At 46.8% G+C, this 23,027-nt stretch overlaps 1 protein-coding gene across 1 annotated transcript in view; it reads right to left on the bottom strand.

The window, feature by feature from the left end:
- The window catches only part of FAM89A (family with sequence similarity 89 member A), a 136,583-nt gene that overhangs the window by 4,985 nt on the left and 108,571 nt on the right, over positions 1 to 23,027 (bottom strand). The window contains exon 2 of the mRNA XM_086927140.1: positions 1,114 to 3,634. Coding sequence (XP_086783266.1) covers positions 3,371 to 3,634 — 264 coding nt within the window. The 3' untranslated portion in view covers positions 1,114 to 3,370. The remainder of the gene's footprint in view (positions 1 to 1,113; positions 3,635 to 23,027) is intronic.

Below are 23,027 nucleotides of genomic sequence, written 5' to 3'. Positions count from 1 at the left end.
GAGCAGAACCAATGGAACGTGGGTGCTTGAGTTTTAGGGACACAGAACCTCAGATCTCGAATGTCACAGGGTGCAAGGGCCTCAGCATCTGAGTACTCTAGTGCACAGACCCTCAGATCTCGCCTGTCACGGTGCAAAGGCCTCAGCATCTGAGTACTCCAGGGCACAGAACCTCAGATCTGGACTGTCACAGGGTGCACGGATCAACCGTGGGGCAGAGCAGGACGACGGAGCTGCGGGGGGAGGGAAGGGGGAGGGCAGAGCAGGACGACGGAGCTGCGGGCGGAGGGAAGGGGGGGGGGGCAGAGCAGGACGACGGAGCTGCGGAGGGAAGGGGGGCAGAGCAGGACAACGGAGCTGCGGGCGGAGGGAAGGGGGGCAGAGCAGGACAACGTACTCCAGGGCACAGAACCTCAGATCTGGACTGTCACAGGGTGCACGGATCAACCGTGGGGCAGAGCAGGACGACGGAGCTGCGGGGGGAGGGGGGCAGAGCAGGACAACGGAGCTGCGGGCGGAGGGAAGGGGGGCAGAGCAGGACAACGGAGCTGCGGGCGGAGGGAAGGGGGGGGCAGAGCAGGACGACGGAGCTGCGGGCGGAGGGAAGGGGGGGGGCAGAGCAGGACGAAGGAGCTGCGGGCGGAGGGAGGGGGGGAGCGGGACCGGGACGAAGAAGGGCTGCGGGCGGAGGGATGGGGGAGGGGGACGGAGCTGCGTGCGGATGGAAGGACAGAGCTGGACGAAGGAAAGCGGAGGGAAGGGGGGACGAGCAGAGCAGCTCAGAGCAGCTCTGGAAACAACCACCGTCTTTCTCCGAGGCAAAGCAGAAATGCCTCGGAGAAAGCATGGTCATTTTCGCATTTGGGGGCGTGTTTTGCTGTTCTGAGTGACGGACAACGTCACTGTCTAAAGAACGCAAAAAATCACGCCCCCAAATCCGAAAAGGACGGGGCTACATTGGAGTGACTGATCTCTCCTCCAATGGCTGGCCTCCGTTTAGGAAGCCAACCAATGAAGGAGAGAGGGGGCACGGAGGAGGGACATTCACCGCTACTCAGACTCATTAAATCTCCGGCCTAAGACTGCGCAAGCGCAGCCTTTTAGGCCTTCGACCTAAAAAGGATTCAGTCATTATGGACTTTTTACAAAAATCATAGAATTGCAATAGAGAAAGTAGTTAACATTTTATCTTTATAGTTCATAAAGTGAAAGGGCGGTAAAAGACTAGGTAGAGTGGGATAGGAGTACATGCAAACAAAGAATAGATGCAGTAGGTTGTGCCCTGCTGTATAAATGCTGCCTGCTCCGGTCGGATCTAAGAACAGACAATAGGGGTGGTGTCAGAGGCAGCAGGGTTTAACAGGTCCAGTGAGTGATAAATATGCACTCTGCACTTACAGGATGAACCATCCTCACTGTCTGCAAGGTAACTAGCAAGAAATACCATGTATTTGTGGAACAACAACTAAGGCACAATATAGACGGAGATGCAGAAACTTAAATGTGTATGCATTCTTATGGGAGAAAGTTATAGTGGCTGATCTTGCAGCAGCGATGCATTTTAGTAGTGTAAGCAGAGAGAGAACACATTCCTCTTTCAAAGAGTTGGGTACTTGATAACGAGCTCTCCCTTTTTATTATTTGACAATTTCAACCTACTACCTCAGTACAACTCCATTCCTGACCTCTGAAACTCCTGCAAGCGAGACTGCTTCTTAGGATTTTTTAATATTGTATTAATGATACTCGTATTTTTTATGGATTGCTTATCCGAAATAAGCAATTATAATATTATTATAACTGGTTCTCAAAGGCTTTGGGAAGCTTTGTAAGAGCACCAAGACCAAGCACATCCCGTCGAGACAAACTACCACCAGCTTTACCCCAGTTAATCAGAGGTTTAAGCCTGACCATCTCCACCAAAATCCAATCTCAAAAGCAAAACCCCACATTAATCATCAACCGAGATCAGTGACATTATGAGCTCCTAAGAGTCGACGCCTTCCATATATACTTATTTACATAATTGATTTTTCCCCAGTGCCACTATATATAAATTAGTCAAGTACTAGTACTCCCCAAAAAAAAAAAAAGGAATACCACTTCTAAAATTGCAATAAAAATTGCAGTAGAGGTTTATTTTATGCGGCCCTGCCATTTGGTGAGACGAACAGGAGTAGCAATATTGATTCTGTAAACATACTACTTATGTTTGTATTTCCTATACTAGAGTTACCTTAAGCAGGCAAAGCAGTACTGATTTATCCTGCGAAGTCTAGTGTTGCATTTTGAATGCCAGCAACCCGTTTCTAGCTGGAATCACCGGGCCTAGCATAGCCACTATCCTGTCAACCCTTCACGTACTCCATCAGACATGATGGTCTGAGTTTTCAAAGAGTTATTATTTAAAAGCGAAATATTTTACACAAGGCAAAACTGCATTTCATCTTTACGGGAAACGAACTAGGATTCGTGCATGAAAGGTGTACCATTTTAAGAACCCATGACAGATTCAGCTTTACAGTGTGGTAATACTGTTAATCATGTGTGACGCAAACTTACACGTGTAGCGGGCCGCGAGGGTCTTGTTCGTGTGTAAAAATGGGCAGTGCAATTACCTCAAGTTGCAAAATACAGCGATTCTCAAACAATATCATATGCTAAAAAGTATAAAACGAAACTTCCTTTACAGGGAGGCAGCAATCCACAATAGTTAGGTGAAAGGCCCACTAAACCGGAGAATTGCTTATACCAGGTTGAAGGAACAGTCTTTTATAACAGCACGCCAAGAAACAAATATCCAAACACTACACATATATAGTGTCTCTCCCAGAACTGAAATTAATGTGCTTTCATGCATGCACTCGTTCTTTAGAACAAGTTCTTCCCTCACCCCAAATCTTAGCAGCGCTATCCAGTCAGTAAACTTCTGACACCAAACACACATTCTACTCAAAGGTGACGTGCAGATGCAAGGATTGCAGCCAGTAGGCAGAGAATACCCCAGTAAAACGAGGGTATCTAATTCGCCTATAGGAATACCACAGGAAATAGCTTTTTCACCTTGATAGTACCAAACGAGAGCCCCTTTTTACACAAAAATATTTCAGGTAGTGCTGCAAAAAGTCTTTCTAGGTGCCTTGCAGGAGCCGATTTCCAGCAGGTTTGATTTTATTAACACCGAGCTAGCACTCAGTATCCAAATTCCTTTGTCAAGGAAGTAACATTTGTCCGCGAAATCCTCGTAATTCCAATAACTTCGCAGTGATACCGGGCAAACAATCGCCCCAAACAGATTGCAGAGTTGGAGAAAAATCACTGGTTACATGGCGTACATCATCTCCCTCTCACCGGAAAGACAGAACGCAGCCTATATTGACTCCAATATCCAGTCGCTTTTGGAGGTGGAGGTTACCGGCAGCGAAAGATTCATGTGAATACTGTCATTTCCTTCACTGAGGGGTGTGCCCTGGTCCTGAAAATACTCTTCCTCTTCGTCAAAGTATCCATTTTCCAGTGCATATGAACAGTCGGCATTTGTTGCAGCCTGACATGCACCTTTGTATTCTTGAATAGACTCGTAGAGAGAATACAGCTGACAAAGCAAAGACATATCCAGCTGTCGGAGTCCAACCTGAAACAAAAGAAAATGCTAAGAATTAAAACTTGAATGAAATCCATGTACATAGTTTAACAATTTCTGAGATGGGAGGGGGGGGGGGGCGTGGAAATGACAGCCCCTCTAACTCAAAACTGTGTGCGTCTGTGAGGGTGTCAACATGTTTAATGCCTCTTATTGTCCAAAGGATCTTGGCATTTCATCAGGACCAGGAAATCCTCGTCTACTAAGGTAGGGACAGTATAGGTGTGTGGCAGTAAAGTGCTGTGCATTATAATTTGGACTCTTGATGTAGTCTCACATAAACAGAAATATAAAATACCTTCTGGAATCACCTAGAAGGGGGTCTTCTTGCCCCAGAGGTGACACAGTTGCGAGAGAGGAACTAGTATTCGAGTTCCTGAAGGTATGGGACCTACCCAGTGTCCGGCAGGCCTGGGACGGGATTCCAGAAGGTATTTTGCAACTAGCCTTTTCAGACCAAAACTCAAATCAATTGGGTCATATTTTGTTCCACAGAGCTACAGTGGCACAATACAGTAGCCAATAAATACAGTGACAAATACCACAAGGCTTCTACTCAAGTATAAAAAAGTTCAAGATTTTCGAAAATAGACAGATCATGTACCCATTTAAATGAACCCCTTTAAACCAACTATCATGATCCCTCCCCAAGTTAAACTTAAAAATAGGCAGCAGAGGTTAGGGTTATTCTTCATGGCCCACCAAATTCTCCTCAGGGCGGAGGTAATTTTTCTATAGATGCACATGCAGCTCTGCATCAGAGATCAAACCCCATGGATGTTCAGTCCCCATTAGTCTGATCTATCTGGATTCCAACCTCCGTAGACCTAGTTCTCTCTGCCAACCACAGAGCTTCTTTGTTTTATTTTGGATCCTATAGAAGCCCATCTTTTTTGATTTTCCGTCATGCATTTCCCAGAGGTGTTTAGACAAAGTGTAGGAAAAGTCCTTGTTCTTAATGGCCCTCAAATGCTGAAGAGCTTGTTCACTATGCTCCCCATGTACTTTTTCCAGCAGGAGCACTCCAGCACATACACTAAAAACGCATGTTATTCATTCCGTTCTTGAGTACACCATGCTGTGTTTCAAACTTGGTATTGAACATGAGAGCAGGCTTTACACCGGACAATCCCAGAAATCTTTTTTTTTTTTTTTAACTACTGTTATAACTGATATTTAGTCCAGAGCCTACCAATCTAATAATAGCGGTGCTCATGGGGTCCCTTGTTTTCATTGAGACCATTATGAGTCGTCATAATCATCTTTTGGGTAACTTGCTTTCTGTTGTGAAGAGGAGTCTTTAGTCTTAGAAGAAATGCAGAACATTTGTATTCAACATTGTCAGTGGTAATGACAGTTGACAGCTCTACGGAATACCTTAAGGTAAGGACAGTGACAGAGGGGATAAAGGGAGAGGAAAATATCAAGGACCAGTATACAACACATATATTCCTAGGGAAAACATAGCAAATATATACATTTAATCATAAAATATTTATAACATATGGCAGAGATAAAAAATGAGGTGAAGTGGTAACCAAGTGAACCTTTAAAAGGAGACTTAATAGTTGAAAACGTAATCCTCCTGCCATCTGGGTAGAACACGTCTTTCTCAGAGAGATCTTCCTACCCTTTCCTGTAATATCTGCCCTGTTACCCATGGTATTCAAGGGAACTTGAGGTGAAGGATTGTGTTTGAATACTTTGTCAACGCTTCAGGTTTGACCATAGTCTAGTTTGACATATGGCCTAAATGCAGGATTCTTTCAGGATGAGAATTATCTATCCTCTTTTTTGGGGGTATCGGGCAGCCTCACTTCCACCCTATTCCCCAAGGCAAACAAGGTTTTTAAAACTTTTTTTAACACAATTCCAAACGATCATATCTTGTTTTAGATATATTCTGATGAAAATCTATTTAACTCATGACTTTCTACATATATATTCAGTCCCATGTTCTAATTATTGGAGGTATAATGTTAGTTTTAGGATGTCTGCCCTTAAGAGATATAAAAAGGGAGATACCTCAGTAATACTGTCAGGTGTAGTACATATGCCCAGATGGTTTCCTGTTGGACTTTTGTTGTAGGTACCTTAATTACTTCAGATCTTTGGAAACAGTCCTTGACCATTCGATTGATTCTTTCTACTAGACCATTAGCGCATGGGCAATATATTGCAGCTTTGAGAGGACTATTACACATTTCCTTTAGGAAATTCTACATGGAAATGGAGGTAAACTGTACCCCATTGTCCGTAATGAGTACTTCTGGATACGTTCCTCAAGAATGCAGTCGCACAAGAAATTGATCAATACTTAAGTAGTTCTACTGTGCACACATTTAGTCATCACCTCACCTGTGTGGTAGCCAATCATTACCAAGGCATGGAGTGCTTTGTTGAATAGCCCCTATTATGTCAAATGCCAATTGAAACCAGGGTCTGTCTGGCGTTTTAGTAGAGGGAGACGGGAGCCTTCCTAAGCGGGTGCAATTTGTCACTTTCAGAACATGCCAGATAAAATGTCTCTTCACTATAAGTTAGGCTGCCCACCAATATTAATGACACACCTTACTTTTGGTCATACTGCAAATCAGATGAGTTTGATTTTTTTTCTCTTCTGTTGCGTAGGGGCATAATTTTTATACCTCTGCAAAAAAGTTTCAGTCACTATTCTTATTTCATGCCTGACTACCCCATATTTGGCTAAAGATCCTGGTAAGTCACCGCGCAAAGCTGGTCATCCTTCTTGAATGTTCTTTCCCAAATAATCAATTTTACAGTCATTTCCCATGCAATCTTCCCACTCCTCTTTAGTCACCCTGTAAGATTTAGCACTAAGACACATTTGTCCAGTATTCCATCTTCATTACAGGCATTCAAGTCTACGAGCATCCATGACATACCATTGGAATAAATATTGCATCTTAAAATTGTATACTTCTAAACCCAAAACCAGTGCGAGATTCTGAGGGTGGTACGTTCTGACTCTTCATTAGCAAAAGCAAACACTTGGGGTTTATGGTCGGTTCCAATTCCTCAGAGAAATAATTTGAGAGGTCTTACCCTCCAAATACATCCTAGTGCTTTTCTTTCTACTACCGAGTAGTGAATTTCCGGTCCTTTCAACGAACGGTATGCATATGCAACAATGTGCTCACTACCTTCAACTAGTTGAGGGAAGGGCAACACCTAGCACACCACTACTAACATCTGTGGTGAGAAGGGTGGGTTTGTTAGGATCAAATTTACCTAAAGATGGAGCATTGCTAATGGCTGCCTTATTTTGTTCAAAGGGTTTTCGACAATTTAGTTCTCATTAAAATTGTACCTCTTTCTTAAGGACAGAACGGATAGGTTCAACTATGCTGGCTAATTTGTAATTATTTGTATTACTTTACAAATTTGGAGTAGAATTCTGAGACCCAAAATGTACTTGAGTTTGTCATTGCTTGTGGGGACAGGATCTTTAATATTAGCTTTCAATAGACCTACCCTACCCCAATGCAGCAGTTCTTGATCTTTATGTTAAGCCCTGCTGATCGGAGTCTACCCAAGACCTCATGCAAGTCTCAGTTGTGTTTCGTTTTCTCTGAATAGTAGTTTATTATCCTGGAAATGGAGAACACTAGCTAATCATTCTAGTACATGTTGGATTGATACGCTGAAATGTAGTTGCTGCTGAAGCTAGGTTAAACAGCCTCCAGATGTAGCCGTATGTACTCAAGGGTGTGACAAATGAAGTAAAGTAGCATACAGATGGGCGTTATTCCACTTGGTGGTATGCAGAGGAAGGACAAGCACACCGAAAAAGAATTTAGTGAAAGCATGAAAGGGGGTGCCTATTAACCCAAATATTGGCATTTAAAATCACGTAGGGTGACACAATCTTATGTCCTTCCCTCCAGATTTGGAGGCTATGGCAACTAGCGTCGGCAATTCAGAATTCTGTATGGGAGCTATGATCCCTGGTCAAATAGTTTATCAATTTCTTTCTTAAATCGTGCCTGCATGTGATGAGGAATGAGTCACGCTTTCTGAAATATGGGTTTGACATTTGATCTGAGCTTGATACAGTGTTGGTAATTTCTTAACAGACCTAATTTCTCAGAACAAAACATCAGGAAATTCTTGACAGACGGATCGTGCTAGTCAGATCAAATTTGAATCCTAGCTTGATTTGGTGTCTCCCTCCTAGCAAATAGGAACCTCTTTTGCAACAGAAGCAAACTTTACTATGATTGATCTACCCTTGAAATCAATAAACACATTTACCATGCATGCTAGAACTATAGGACCACCACCGTACCATCCTGGTTTTATATTTCCTTGTTCTAAAAACCACTTGTCCTCAGAAAACATTTTCCTAAATATATTACTGTCCAGCGAGTGAAAGGGGAACACTAATCAGCAAAAATAGTTATAGGTTGTGCAGAACATTTTCACACTATAGCTTTGAGGGTACTATCACCTTTGAAGACTTGAAAGGCCATTTTTTTTTTCAAGTTCCTCCATTGGTTGAATAGCATTAATGTTCTTAAAAGAGGTGTCTTTGCAGGCTCTAACAGACATCCTTTTTAGCACAATTGCTGCATGCACCACCTCTTGCTTGACATCGGACATTGTTGGCTAGATGTCCTCAACCACTCCAACTGAAGCATTTCAGTTTGTCACCAAAAACGTAGACTCCTCATCTTTTTTAGGCATGCGTTCCTTGTTCTTCGTTGTCAAATATTCAATTTTAATGACATTAACCTCTGTCTGCAATTCGGTGGTAGCTTCTTTTTCTTTTATACAATCAGCAGTATGTTCAATTCCTTCTGCTATAGAGATTGCTTCTTTTAAGTCAAGGTTTTTGGCTAAAAAACGTTCACGTAGTCTTGGATTATTCGCAAACTTTACCAATTGATCACAAATGACAGCATCTGTCAATAGACAGAAGTCTTAAGTGTTGGAAAGGTCTCTCAAAGCAGCAATGTATGCAGTCATTTTAACCTTTTCCCCCCTGGGTTCTCTTACATTTTTTCCTCTTTAATAGTACATAAACTTTCTTCCCAAACGGCTACTGCAATTTATTAAAGGTGAGTTGTTAGACTTCCAGTTGTGCATCAGGACCCTCTCCCCCTCCACCAGTTGCTTCAGGAAAGGTTTCATAAATTTTCCTCCCACCTACACCAAAATTATGTATACTAGTGTGCTCTTTGCACAAGGGTGTGATTTTTTTTTCTCCACCAAATGCCATAAGATAAGACTCAAATAGTTTTCTCTACTGCTTACAGGAGGAGAAGGTCCTCCAATGTCATTAAAAAAAGGTGGAGGCTGTGGCATGCCAGCGGCAGGCGTGACAGCACAAAAGAATGGCAGGATAATACAGAAAATGAAAAATGGGTGACTTGTCAGGGAAATGGATGCAATAGTTTAATGGTGTAATGCAGTAGGAAGGGTTGACTGAACAAGCTGTCAATTTTAATCGAAACTTCAAACAGTAAGGAAAGTCCTCTTTCTTACTTATGGACGAAGCACTGAGGCCAGCAAAAAGTGAGATGCCTCACAGCTGAGGCGATGCAGACATTCCCACAAGGAAGAGCGCTTGCCGGGAGAATGCAGCGATAGACAACCTCGTTAGGGGAACCCGCCCAAAGTCAGCCGCCGAAGCCAGATGAGCAGTCGGCCAAAGAACACCACTGACAAGGACTCCATGAGGTAACAACATTCCCTCAATAGTCCCGTTGAGTAGTCTCACACAAAGGAACTGTGACGCCAAGGAGGAGCTAGTGAAGAGGCATGGTCCAGGCTGGCCACAGCTCCCTCCCACTGAGGGGGATAGACACACAAAGCTATGTTGAGAGGAGGCAGCAAAAGCATCCAGTTCAGCAGGCATCTCTTGCTGTGTTCCTCGCAGGTTGGATGGGCAGGCTGAATGAGACTCCAACGACAGGGGGGCTTTCAGCAATCTCCCCCCCCCCCCCCTCCCGCCGCCGCCCCACTCAAGAAGTAGGTTGTTAAAAGAACAAACTGCAACCTCCAGCAGGATAAAACCTTCAGGGAAGGTGCCACAGGTGCTGACAGGAGATGAGGGAGCAATCAAACTACAGGCTCGAAAAAAGGAGACAAAGTTAATATACATGACTGTCTGTGTAGAAAACGGACTGGGAACAAATTGGGGGATGATGTTGATGCCGTCCCCACATGGAACTTATCACCAATGTTGAAAAGACAAATCTTCAGACTTCGGAGACATGTATAAAAGTTTTATTCCACATCCCCAACTCCAGTCAGGAAAGTAGATGCTTCCCCCCTCAGTAAAGCTCCAGATCAGATGGCAATGACAGTTGACAGCTCCACAGAATGTTTGAAGGTAAGGACAATGGCAGGGGAAAACACGGATATACAGCAGGGAGAGGGAAACAACAAGAATGCAACACTTTCTATCTATTGGAATAAATATTACATGCCCCACTATTTACCCGTTGTATCGAAACTGCCTTTACGGAGGCTTCTCCCTACCATGTGTGGAGGGACTGTTCCTTTTTTTCAAAATGTCCATGATCTTTTATTATTACTTCCAAACTTTAAAAGTGGGGACAATTTGTCATTTTGTTTACCATGGATCCATAACCTCCACCTATTCCGAATTTGGATGCTGAATTGTTTCCGAATTGCCCAAGGCGGACTCCAAGTTCACCTAAATAATTCAGGTTCCATCACATTTGACGCCGCCACGTCTTCATGGCATTACTTTCTGTAATTGGTACCATATTTATACGAGTCTGTTCCTGTGGTTTTGAAAACTTGTGGTAGGTCAGAGTAGGTTTTAGATGGGGGTGTAGGAGTAAGGTCAATGAGGTTCAATTAGCAGGAAAGGATAAAGCCAGTTCTCAAATACCCATCAAAGAACATTAAATGAAAAAGTGCGCACAACTTGGGGCCAGATGTATCAAGATACACTTTTGAGATTCTCAAATAGCGATTTTTAAGGAATCGCTATTTGAGAATTGCAAAATGGTATGTATGTAGAAATTCGCTATTTTTTAGCGATTTCTTAAAATTCCTTTATTGTGATTAGCAAATTACTAATCGCATTTAAGGAATAATTTCCCATTCATTTCTATAGGCCAGGAGGCCCATAGGAATGAATGTGAAATTATTCTCAATTTGCAATTCGCAATTTGCTAATCGCAAATTGAGAATAATTTCAAGGGTGCAGGGGTGTCCAAAGGACACCCTGTTGCACCCCTGAAATAAGAAGGGGTGCACATGTGGTGCACATACATGCCCTAAGGGCATGTATGTGCATCACATGGCACTTTAAAAAATGCAAAAATGGGCATTTTTCAAGAAATGTGCAAATTACCACCAACTTGAAGTTGGTGGTAATTTGCGATTCCTTAAGGACAATTAGCACATTTTTTTTGCTTCATACATTGCATTTAAGAAATCGCAAATTTTGAGATTCCTTTAATGCAATCGCAAAATAAAGAATCGCTAATTTGCGATTCCTTATTTTGCACAGAAATTTGCTACATACATACCATTTTGCTCAAATGAGTTCGCAAATGCCGAAATTCAACGAATTTCGGCGTTTGCGAACCCATTTGAGCTTCATAAATCTGGCCCTTGGTTTCTTCATTTCTCGCTTTGGCAGATTTATGCATATATCAAAGTTATCATTACACAAAGCAAACGTTAATCATACTCAGAGAATTAGCATAAGTCAAATCATAACAATAAATCGTAAATACAAAAGAACTATTTGTGACGAGTTTGTGTGTGTTCTCTCCCCCCTCTCGCTCTCTCCCTTTCCCTCCCTCTATCTATACTACTATAATAAAGGAAGAACTTTCAGCCTTTGAGGCGGGTAAACTCGGGAACCACAGCACTAATCCACACACCCGATACACCGTTGGAATCGTCAGGGTGTGTAGATGGTGATAGGCTATATATATTTTTTTAAAAAACGTTATTTTAACTATTTATAGTAAAAAAAAAAGTTGTCCCTCCGAAGTAGCGCCGGCCGCGACGTGCGTGCTCACGTCAGGAGCGCGGGGAGGAGCGGCGTCCAGGAGTGCGACGAGGAGCGGCGGACATGGCGCGGGGGAGGAGCGGTGACGTGAGGAGCAGCGGACAGGCCTGCGGCGGTGCGACCAGCGGACAGGCGGGAGGAGCGGCGGCTGAGGTAAGGGGACCAATGTCGGGGCAGGAGTGGGTCGGGGCAGGCGGGGGTCGGGGCAGGCGGGGGATGGGCCGGGCGGAGGCCCGGGCTGCTGGACAATGTCGGGGCGGGCGGGGGTCGGGGAAGCCTGTTGCTCCCGGACAAGGTCGGGACGGGCTGCTAGTATCTCTCTATATCTATACAAGCAAATGATTTTTATTGGACAGAAACATGAAAAGCAAGCTATCCTGCTCTATATAAATACAATAAAAATCATTTTACAGATTTATTTTAAGAAAACAAAAAAGCGCATTAATTGCTAGAGCCGAGCTGTAAGTCAATGGACTTGGTGTATGGCTCTTCTGGACACAAAGGTCTAATGCAATCATTTAAAAATAACAGTCCTGAGAGGTAGTATGGGAGTTGTGGGAGCCTAAATCCTTGTAGGGATGAAACTCCAGGGGACATTCGCATAGGTAAGTTTAACACGAAGGCAACTGAGCAACTGCATCCCTTCCAGCGGCTGATAGTAATATATTTTTCCTCCTCTGTCACCATATGGCAAATAGATACCTTGACACTGTAAATACAATGTGTTTGCTTGTATCAGATTGTAGGATTCTGTAAGACTCCATATATTGTGTGGTTCCCAGGTTCCTGTAAATTGGAATTAGCCATTTTGCTCTGGCCTTGCTATATTCAGAGCAACAAAAAACGGGCGTGGGGCACAGATTCTTCTCCATAGCCACAGGAAGGACAAGCCTTTTAAGCTCGACTATCAGATCCATTTTGACATATAGGTACAGAGTAGTAGTGACCCGTGCCTAAATTGAACATATAACTTTCTGGCCAGATTCAGCTCAATTTCTTCTACGAACTGTATAGTTTTGTAAAATTCTTTCACCCTTAGAAAAGAGTTGGTCAGCGTGCCCAGGACTAAGCTTGATGTAAGCATACCTAGTTTAAAGTTCCTAAAACACCTTTTAAGCTTTAGTTTGCTGGTTGATCATTCATTTCCCAGGACCTTTCCAAAGCCGATCTTTCCATCGACTGAGCAGGGTACCTTTTATGTATTCAATACCGTGGAGGTCGCCAGCCCTGGAAGACTAAGTATCTCTACAGCTCTTGACGATAATAAAGCAATTCAGGGGTGTCCCAAACTCTTTTCCAATACAGTAGTGGTCGGATTGCAAATCTTTCTGAAATCTACCTGAGCCCCAGACTATTCAGCACATTCATTACAACGAACACAGCAGAGGAAGATTAGCACATTACCATCAAACTGTTTCAAAATACCTGGGGGCATAGCTAGCCAGCCGACATGGCGAACGCGAGTTGCTAGCGCTCCGGCCGATATCCCCTGTTTATCCTGTGATTAATCCTATTGCGGTGTCATCCGTGCCCAAATTACGCAGGACTGGTGCGGCAAAGCGGAGAGGCATCTGTGAAGCCTGGTGGTTTGCTTATTGTTGGGCGCTGGGTCGGGGCCGTGGTCCGGGAGAGCAGCGAGGCCCAGGAGGGGAAGGCGCGCAAAGTTCCCCACACGGTGACGGATGCCGTCGGGGCCCACGGCTACATCCTCGACGAGGCATACATTGTGGGACTGCTGGAGGCGGGGGTCTGGCCCTATACGGACCCTGCAGAGGTGCGAAATCCCGTACTTGATGGGTGGGTGGCGAGTTGCTGAAACCCGCTGTGAGCTGGAGACACGGGTCTATCGGCGCCGCCTGCGGGCACTAAGGTGAGGAGCAAAGCCCGTGAGGCGCGGGCCTACAACAGCAGTGTGAAGCGGGCGGCGGCTTCCTGGGGGGGTGGGGGGGGGGCACCCGGGGTGGCTTGCTCGTAAGGCAGTCAGGAGAGGCAGGCGTCTGAGGGGACGTTACAGCTGAACACGGGTCTGTGCATGCCAAGATACGGGGCAAAGCTGAGAATCGTTCCCCGCTGGCAAGTATGTTGGGCAGAGTGCCACAGACTGTCAGATCGGGTATGCCGGGAACGTACCATGTGGACAAATCTAAGAGCCGTTACCCAACGTTAAGGAAGCTGGGGAGACGGTGTGCCTGGTGTGCCCGGAGAGGAGTGATCGCTGCTGTGGCCTGGGAACCTGAGACTTGGTGAAGCGGTGGGTTGGCGCCATTTTAGGGGCTGCACCATTTTGTGTGGAGCAGAGACCTGTGTGGTGCGCCCCTGGCACAAGAGCGGGCCCGGGTGCAGGAAGCGCCCCTGGAGATAGGGGGTGAGGCCCTCGTGGGACACTGAGAAATGAGGGCCTGAGAGGTACTTGGCCCCCGCGGAGCGACAGGGGAGCCCAGGGACTGCCGATGACCAGCAGGGCAGTGGACCACCAGGCGAGCGGCGCCTGCTTGTGGGGCTAGGAGCGTGGCCCCCTACAGAACACAGACTGGAGGCATTAATACGGAGGGGGAAGGCCAGAGCTCTACCAGGTGCTGCTTAAAAGGGACTGTGCAGCACGCGACAGAGGTGCTACAGGGAAGCAGTGTCCAGTGACCCAGTAGCCTCCAGTGAGACAGACTGCATCGACCCGGTTGTTGGCCTGGCCGTGCTGCGCCTGTGCCGATTACATCGGACACTAACTGTGAAAAACACGAGTGGTCACAACAGAGAGTACACCAGAGCAGAGCTGTAGGGGCAGCAGTGAGGCACCCCTGGGAGGAACGAGGGGATCCCTGCAACTCGGAGGGGGAGCAGATCACATGTTGCAGCCGGCAGGTGACGCCCCCGGTCGGCTGGCACGACATGGGCGATTTTCCTCCCCACTACGGGGACAGGCAGTCACAAAGTCACCCACAGGAGGATTGTCCACTCTATACTTTGCTGGCCAAGTGGCATGAAGAATTTTTGACTGCAGGTGGGCCCAGTGTCGCCCCCGAGGACCCTCGTTTAGTAGCCTGCTGCCAGTGGAACTACCACGCACTGTGAGCTGCCTGCGAATGCCAACAGCACAACAACTCGCGATGGGCCGACTGCGGGATAAGTTGCAGCAAGGACAGACACATGCGGGAAGCCTGGACCCCCCACAAGCGCACCACGGTGGAGACATGGAGCCACAGGCGGCGGCTCTCGCGGCCAAGATGGTTCAGTGCTTTCCGCAGTAGAAAGGATTGGCATCACCTTGGAACAAACCAAGGAGTCTCTGGAAACAAGGATTGATAAGGTCACAGCGGACTTCACCATCCTCCACCCAGATCACCGTAAGCTGGCCGAGAAGGTTGCGGTACATGGCCAATCAATCCAAGAGCTTCACCCGGTCACCCTGAGCCACACTGCAGCACTACAAGACATGATTGACCGGGTCCATGCGCTTGAAGACCAAATAGAAGATGCGGAAGGGCGCTCTCGCCGCAATAACATTCGCGTGGTGGGCCTTCCAGAGGGGGAGGAAGGCAGAAACCCGGAGCAGTACGTCGAGCGCTTGCTGCGCGATCTCTTGCCCGAGGGGGCATTATCACAGCACTTTGTCGTGGAGAGAGCACACAGGGTGCCGGCACAGAAGCCCAGACCGGGAGCCAGGCCCCGCCCGTTCCTCTTCAAACTCCTCAATTACCGGGATAGGGATAGGGATGTGGTGCTGCGCGAAACACGGACGTCAGGTGATCTGAACGTGGGAAGCAGTCGAGTCATGTTCTTCCCGGACTATACCGCAACTGTGTAGTGGCACAGAAGCAACTACATGTCACTGAAGCGTCAACTTAGGGAGCTGGAGTTTCCTTACTCCCTGATGTTCCCGGCCCGGCTGAGAGTGGTCACGAAAGAGCGACCCTATTCTTCAAATCCCCAGCGGAAGTGTGGGACTGGCTGGAGGAGTCGGGTCTGTGGACAGGAACACGACCTCCGGGTTCAGATACAGGCAGCCTGACGGAGAGGAGACCCAGACAACAAAGGCAGCCAGGGACCCACCAGTCTGCAAGGCCGGGCCAAGTAGCGCCCAGTCTGGAGAAAATCAGGATGGAACGCCGGGAAGTTCTGGAAGCGGTGGCAACCCTTGGGACTGTACATAGCAGCAACCGCATGGAGGCCTACATACGGAGTGCTCCGGGAACTAGTGGCCTATCATCTCCGTCCACTGTAATTTCTGGGGACTCGAACCTGCCAGTGGTGACTCCACAGACTGCTGATCAGATTATGTGATATTATGATGCTGTGCTGAGCTCAGATATGGTCAACTTACGCAAGTAGAGATTTGTTTTGTTTTTCCTATTTCTCCACACATGTCGTTAAGCTACACTGCGCACTAGGGGGGCCATCAGGGCCCAAAGAGGCACATGCCCGACACTAGGGGACAGCCTGCCGTGCGTGGGCGACATGTGCGGCGCTCGACGCTGCGTTCACCTGTAGTCACAGGCACTCTACCGTGGCCCATACCAGGACTACGCGCTAGCCCCGACCAGGACAAATTGATGCACCTCCTGTATACACCTGAGGCAATGAGGGGTGATAGTGCAGATAAGACATCAACACCACACGCACCCCACTAGGCACTACACTGGACTAGCTCACACTTAACTGTTGTTTCTGAGGTTTGGAAGGATGCCTCTCCAGGGATCTGTTATATTGTTTGCAGTTATTATGTTGTTTTCATTGCAGCACACCGATACACTCTCCCCAGACCATGACACCGGCTCCCTGGTGCGGCTCCCGCACCCCAAGCTGCGACTGACTAACCTGATTAATAATGACACGTATTAATATCACGACCTGGAATATACGCGGCATGCACACACCATCGAAGCGTTACTCTATCTTTTCCTACCTCCAGCAGCACTCAGTGGGTATCGCCCTTTTGCAGGAAACGCACATGACCCAAACGGACCTTGACCGGCTTCGTGCGCGCTGAAGAGGGCAAATATATGGCACCATCTTTTCAGCGCACGCGCGGGGGTACACTGATCTGGGTATGAGCAGGCACTCCCTTCATTTGTGAAGAGGTGGTAGTGGACCGAGAGGGCAGGTACACCCTAGTGCGGGGGAAGATAAATGGTCAAGCGATGTTGCTGGGATTGTTATATGCCCCTAATGTAGACCAGCCATCCTTTCTAACACAGCTGTCACAGGTCTTGACCACCTATGCTTGGCTGCTTGGCGGGGACTTTATTATGGTCCTGGACGTTCACTTGCACAGATATTTTACCCCTCTCCGCGCGACAACAGTGGTGTCCAATGTGCAGGCGCTTGGGGACTGGCTCTCCAATTGGGCGCTGTAAGACTTGTGGCGCATCCTCCACCAGACTGAAAGAATCTACTCCTATTATTGAGCGGTCCACGATTTGCATGTCCTGTTAGACAGGATGGTGGGTTCCCAGTCTTTGCTCCCGCTAATTGCGCAATCAGAATATCTGGAGGGGGCACACTCAGACCATAACCCCCTGTGGTTCCTGATCAGCTGGGAGGCTGACCGTCCGCCTGTACCCAGATGGTGACTCCAGCCGTGCGCACTGGAGGACTTAGAGTTTCACTCCTCCCTGGGAACGGCTATTCTAACATATTTCGATATTAATGAAGCAACGTACTAGTAGAATGAGACGCCCACAAAGTGGCTGTCAGGGGACACTGCCTGGGAGCCATGTGGAATATATATGTAAGACGCTATCAACCTCCCTTGCATGCTTAGAAGCCGAGCTATTACAATAGGAGCGTGAAGGAGAGGGGGGGCAGACATTCATGTCGACTGGAGGACCTCCGCACCCAGCACGCGGAACTTCTGGAAAGTCTGCAATGCACAATTACACAGCGCACACGGCCTGAACCCACGCCAGGGCAGACAGAGCGGGCCACCTACTGGCCTGGCTGCTACGACAGGAGGGAAGTCGTGCCCAGATAGGAGCACTTCGCACAGCGGAGGGGACGCTGGTGTATACGCAGTGCGAGATCCACCGAGCTCTAACCGATCACTACATGCAATTATACAGAGCCATAGAAATTGGCCCCAGACACATTCTGGAGAGATTCTTGGACTCTATCCAACTGCCCACGGCCTCAGACGAACATAAGGAGGCACTTAATGAGCCTCTCTCCTTAGAAGAAATTGGTGAAGCGATCAAGTCCATGGCGGCTGGGAAGACGCCAGGGCCGGGCGGCTTACCTGCGGAGTACTACAAAGCATACCGTGAGTCCCTGACGCCATTACTCCATACGTTATATAGCACGGCGGTAGAGGAGGGGTCGTTACCCCCTTCGATGCTGGAGGCATACCTGGTCTCCCTGCCTAAACCAGACAGGGACTCCACAGCTTTAGGCTCATATAGACCCCTGGCGATGCTTAATGTAGATTACAAAATCCTCGCAAAAGTACTGGCGGAACGGTTGGCACTGGTGGTCCCTCACCTAGTCCATGCTGAAGAGAATGGGTTTGTCCCTGCGAGGTGCACGTCGCTGAACCTACGGAGGTACTTTAGGGTGGCAGCCGAAGTCACATATGAGTGGCCCAGGGAGGGATATCTCATCCTCGACCTGGAGAAGGCATTTGATTGCTTAGAATGGGGCAACCTGTTGGCGGTGCTACTGCGATACGTGTTGGACATGGGGTTCCTCCAAATGGTCGACCTACTATACAAAAATCCCACAGTCCCGAGTACGGCTAGGCCCCTACATCTGTAATGCAATACCAGTGGGTCGAGGCACCGGGCAGGGGTGCCCCCTGTCCCAGTTACTGTTCTCACTGGCAATTGAGCCCCTAGCCGTTGCTATATGTGCGACTCTGGGGGATCGCATACCGTTGGGGGACGCGGTCCATCAAGAGTCGCTCTACGCTGATGACCTGTTGGTGTATGTGAGGGACGTAGGGCACATACCTGGACAGCTGGGGCTCCGAGTGAATGCGGGTAAATCCTGTCTTTACGAATTTTGGAGAATGGAATATCGACCCGGGGTACTTTCTTGGCGGTACAAGAGTCCAGTGGAGGAAGTGTACCTTCCGCTACCTGGGGATACAGATTTACTGCCAGCCAACTGATTTGTTCAATGGGAACCTGGGATGGGCAGTCACAGCACTTAAATCACAGGTGCGCTTTTGGAGCACACTTCCGCTGACAACCACAGGCAGGGTGGCGCTCGCCAAAATGGTCATGCTCCCTCGTCTCCTGTACTACTTCGTTAATTTGCCCCTATTTATTCCGGCAGCCTTTTTTACCATGCTCACTAGGATGTTACGGGACTTTATCTGGGGCACCGCTCGGCATAGACTGGCACTAGAAAAGTTATATCTACCAACGGATCAGGGAGGCCTAGCTGCCCCTTGTTTCGAACACTACTAACTTGCCGCTCAGCTGCAATGGGTCGCTCGCTGGCTGGCGGATAGGGACGATACGGCCACAATATTGCCGTTGTACTCACTGGAACGAATAACCAGACTCTTTCACCCTGCCTCTACCGTTGCGCGGACGACGACACTCCTCTTAGCTGTGGCATACAAATGTTATCGAAGGGCTCTATATCTCATCAAAAATATCGTCCCTTACGCAACTGCAATAACTCTGGAGGGATCCCCCAGTGGAGAAGGGGTGCTTACGGCTCCTATGCTTGCGGAATGGTGGGAGGCTGACATTCGCACACTCGGGGATTTATAATGGGATGGTGAGCTCATACCATACGAGACCCTGGTGGCGGAGGAGGGGCTCCCACCTGGTTTTTTTTTAGCGCCTCGCTCCCTGATAGCGAGGTTGAATGCCAAATGGGGGGGATGTGACCAGTCAACTAACCATGCAATATCTGCACGTCATGGGGAGAGGCAGGCACCTGGTCCGCCGGTTTACGGCATTGTTGCGGGCACTTGCGACTTTCAGCTTAGATCCACTCCGCCACAAATGGGAACTGGACCTGGGCGGCCACTGGCGGATAAGGAGTGGGAAAGAATACTTAAAAGTCCTGTGCGTATCCCTAGAAACATGCGGTTCTGCCAAATCCAGCTATTCATCATCCATAGGGCATACCTCACACCTGAGCTGATTAACAGGTACTTTTATCGTAATGATGCCTAGTGCCCTAGGTGTAGCAAGCTGGGGGCGGGGTTTTTGCATATGCTATGGAGTTGCCCTAGGCTAGGTACATACTGGTATACAATTAGTGGGCTGCTGCAGGGTTGCACAGGTTGCACCATACCCTTTGATTGGCCTGAGTACTTATTACATCACTTCAGGAGGACCGCTAAGGACAAGGTAACATCCCGGTTCCTGGATCTGTGACTAGTGGTTGCAAAACGCCTCCTCACAAAGAGGCGGAAGGCACATGATCCGCCATACACAAGGGTGTGGAGCTCCTCATTTCAGGCATGGGCTAGGGCAGAGGGGATTGCCATTCGAAGGGAGGAAACACTGGGGCTGCGGAAGGAGCCTATAGTGGCTCACTGGGTGAAGATGCTTTGTGCGCTTCAGCAAATGGAAAGGGAGAGACACGGGAGACATATGGAGGGAACAGATAATGACTACACAGGCGGAGACACTCCATATACCAATGCACTGACGTGATATTCCAGTAACACTTTACTCTTGTTCTAGTCCCTGTACGCGTGCAACTACGCTAATGCGGTCATAGCTGCGGAGTGCAAAAGGGGCCCCAGGGGCGGGATTGGGACAAGGGAGAGGGAGTTAATTATACATACATGGGTTTATGCTGCTACTGTTATGGTTCCTTGTTTTACACGTAAACCCTCTGTTTCAATGATCGAGGTGAATGGTCAGTAAAGAACCGCACAGGCTGTCAGAAGGTTAACACACTGCTTCTATATTGTAACTTCAGAGACTGCATCATGACTATCGGACCGAAGTAAAGCTGGCTTTGCGTGAGCACTCCTCGTTCCAATTAAAGTACAGCCAGAATGCATGCAAATCCTATATTGTCACACACTCATGTGTTGGCGAGCAGCCTTATACAGAATTGTAAGTTTATATATGAGATGCCTGTCATGACTATGAAAACTTAAATCAATAAAAACAGATTTGACAAAAAAAACTGTTTCAAAATACCTCTCCTCAGCTAAGGAAGCTAAAAATAATACTTCTGCACATACAACGACAGAGACCACGTAGCTGCAACTGAATTTTGATGATTTTTTTGAAAAGCTAATTACCATATGCTTATGCACAACATTTAAGCATGCAGCCTGGTAATATTAACTGAACCGAACCTATCTGAGCATTTTTTTTTTTTTATAGTGGAGAAATCATTTTTGACACTTTTTCAATAGACAGTCAGCCTGTGCTAGGGCCATCCTCCAACCCCTATAAGCACTTCTTACCTTTTGTTAGACTCAATAGTTGCCATACTTCTAGTGGACCTGCTGGAAAGAATTACATACATTTTTAGGCCCATGCTCTTGGCCCGCTGTTTGCCACTAGAGCCTCATCACCTCATTGACTCTGAACTTGTATTTCTCCTTCAGTTCCTCTTTTGAACTGTTCACGATCACGTCGGGTTCCAGCACAACTTTCCTTGCACCGTGTAACTGCCCACCGGATGCCAAGCCTCGTCTCAAATTTCCTTCCGAAAGCTCGTCCTCTCTTTCACTTGTGTTACGAGCGGTAGCACCAGCACAGCAGGAACACACAGGTTAAGTTCCTGGTTGTTGGCATCGGCTCATCCATTAAATTCTGCCTTTCGCGGTTACATCGACAACGTTCTCTTTCAGGTAGAACTGACAAATCCACATTGCAGCTAGAGCAATAATCAATACAATTTATGTAGATTTTTATTTTGGAGTCGTCAGTTCATAATTCATAACCTATCACTGCTTTACATCACCGGTCTATGTCGTCATTCTTTTCACTGAATGTCATCCCTTGCAGTAAAAAACTCAGTCAGCAGTTGATGGTGTTGTAGGCCCCAGCTAAGTCTGCAGGAGCACACAAGGTGTGATTTATCTGTGGCTTCATCTTCATCCAATTATCCAACATTAACAAGAACATAGTAAACATTAATCGATGCGTTTCCGAAATAAAAGAGTGATGCATGTGGAAGAAACTGCAAGGGCAGCTGCTAATACTTCAAGATAACAATGATTAAATGTCTGCCATTCAAGTAGTTAGCAAAACCCTCAAAAGTTAAAGAACAATCTTTTGGATTTGGTGATGAAGCCAGCGAAATACCAGCTTTTATAGCCAGGAATCATTGTGCATGAAATGAAATCCCTCAAACCCATAACTCTCACAGCCAAAACAATTCAGAGCCGAACTCCAGTTTCCAGGTATTTCAGGACTTTATAGCAATAACAATCCACACTTACTGGCATATGGTCTTGAAAATGTTTTTCAATATAACTAGGTCTACTCTACTTTGTTGTATTTTTTCATAATAAACAGATCACAACTCTTGCAGCTGACATAACTGATCCCAATGAACCAATCAGGCCAACAGCATTCATCCCTGACTTGTCACAATAATCACTGGATATTTACTGTTTTGGGCATATATTGTCAAACGACATACTTCAGACATACAGGAATTAAATATATACAAAATTAACAACAGACATAATGTGCATCTCCTGCTAATAGGGCCTAAAAAGGACCATCACCGTGAAACTCGTATCTTGTAATAAAATATCTATCCACATGCTTTAAGAGTGCAGTAACAATTTGTCCTTAAAGGCAGATTGGCTTTAGCATACGTGTTTCACAATAAATAAGTCAGACCCTATTACCTTTATTGTAATAAACCCACCACAACAATGTCATCAACATTTCCCAATAAACCATTCAGGCCAACTACATTAATAAATGGTTTGTCACAATAACCATTTTAGGTCTACTGTACCGAGCATAATATGTGCAATGCGAGCATGCTTTCAACAAAAACATAAGCCTTCTGCCCAATCAAAAGCTTAAGGAGAAAATGAACATGTGTGCTGAGCCTAAGCCACTCCCTCACTACTTTCAAATCCGTTTCTGGTGATCACATACCAACAGCGACAAATGCTCGGTCTAATCGGACCTAAAAAAAAACCACCCCCGTGGGCCAAGTCCTCAGACTGCTGCACCATGTGTTAAAATTGATGCAATTTTTGTCTGAATTTAAGTGAGTCACGATTAGCTGCTGTATCCATTAAGAGTTACCAGTGCATAAATCTCTTGCAGGGATTTGTCACTTTACATTAGCAGAAATTCCGTCCACTGCAGATTATGGAACGCAGTTAATCCAATAGATTTGAAGGATTTCACAATATTAATTCTCATCACCCAAAATACAGGTACATGTTTTTGACATCCAAACACTTTCTTATTA

The sequence above is a fragment of the Lissotriton vulgaris genome, chromosome 6 (genome assembly GCF_964263255.1).
Source record: "Lissotriton vulgaris chromosome 6, aLisVul1.2, whole genome shotgun sequence".
In the NCBI taxonomy this organism is placed as follows: domain Eukaryota; kingdom Metazoa; phylum Chordata; class Amphibia; order Caudata; family Salamandridae; genus Lissotriton; species Lissotriton vulgaris.
This window is presented reverse-complemented; position numbering and strand designations above follow the sequence as displayed.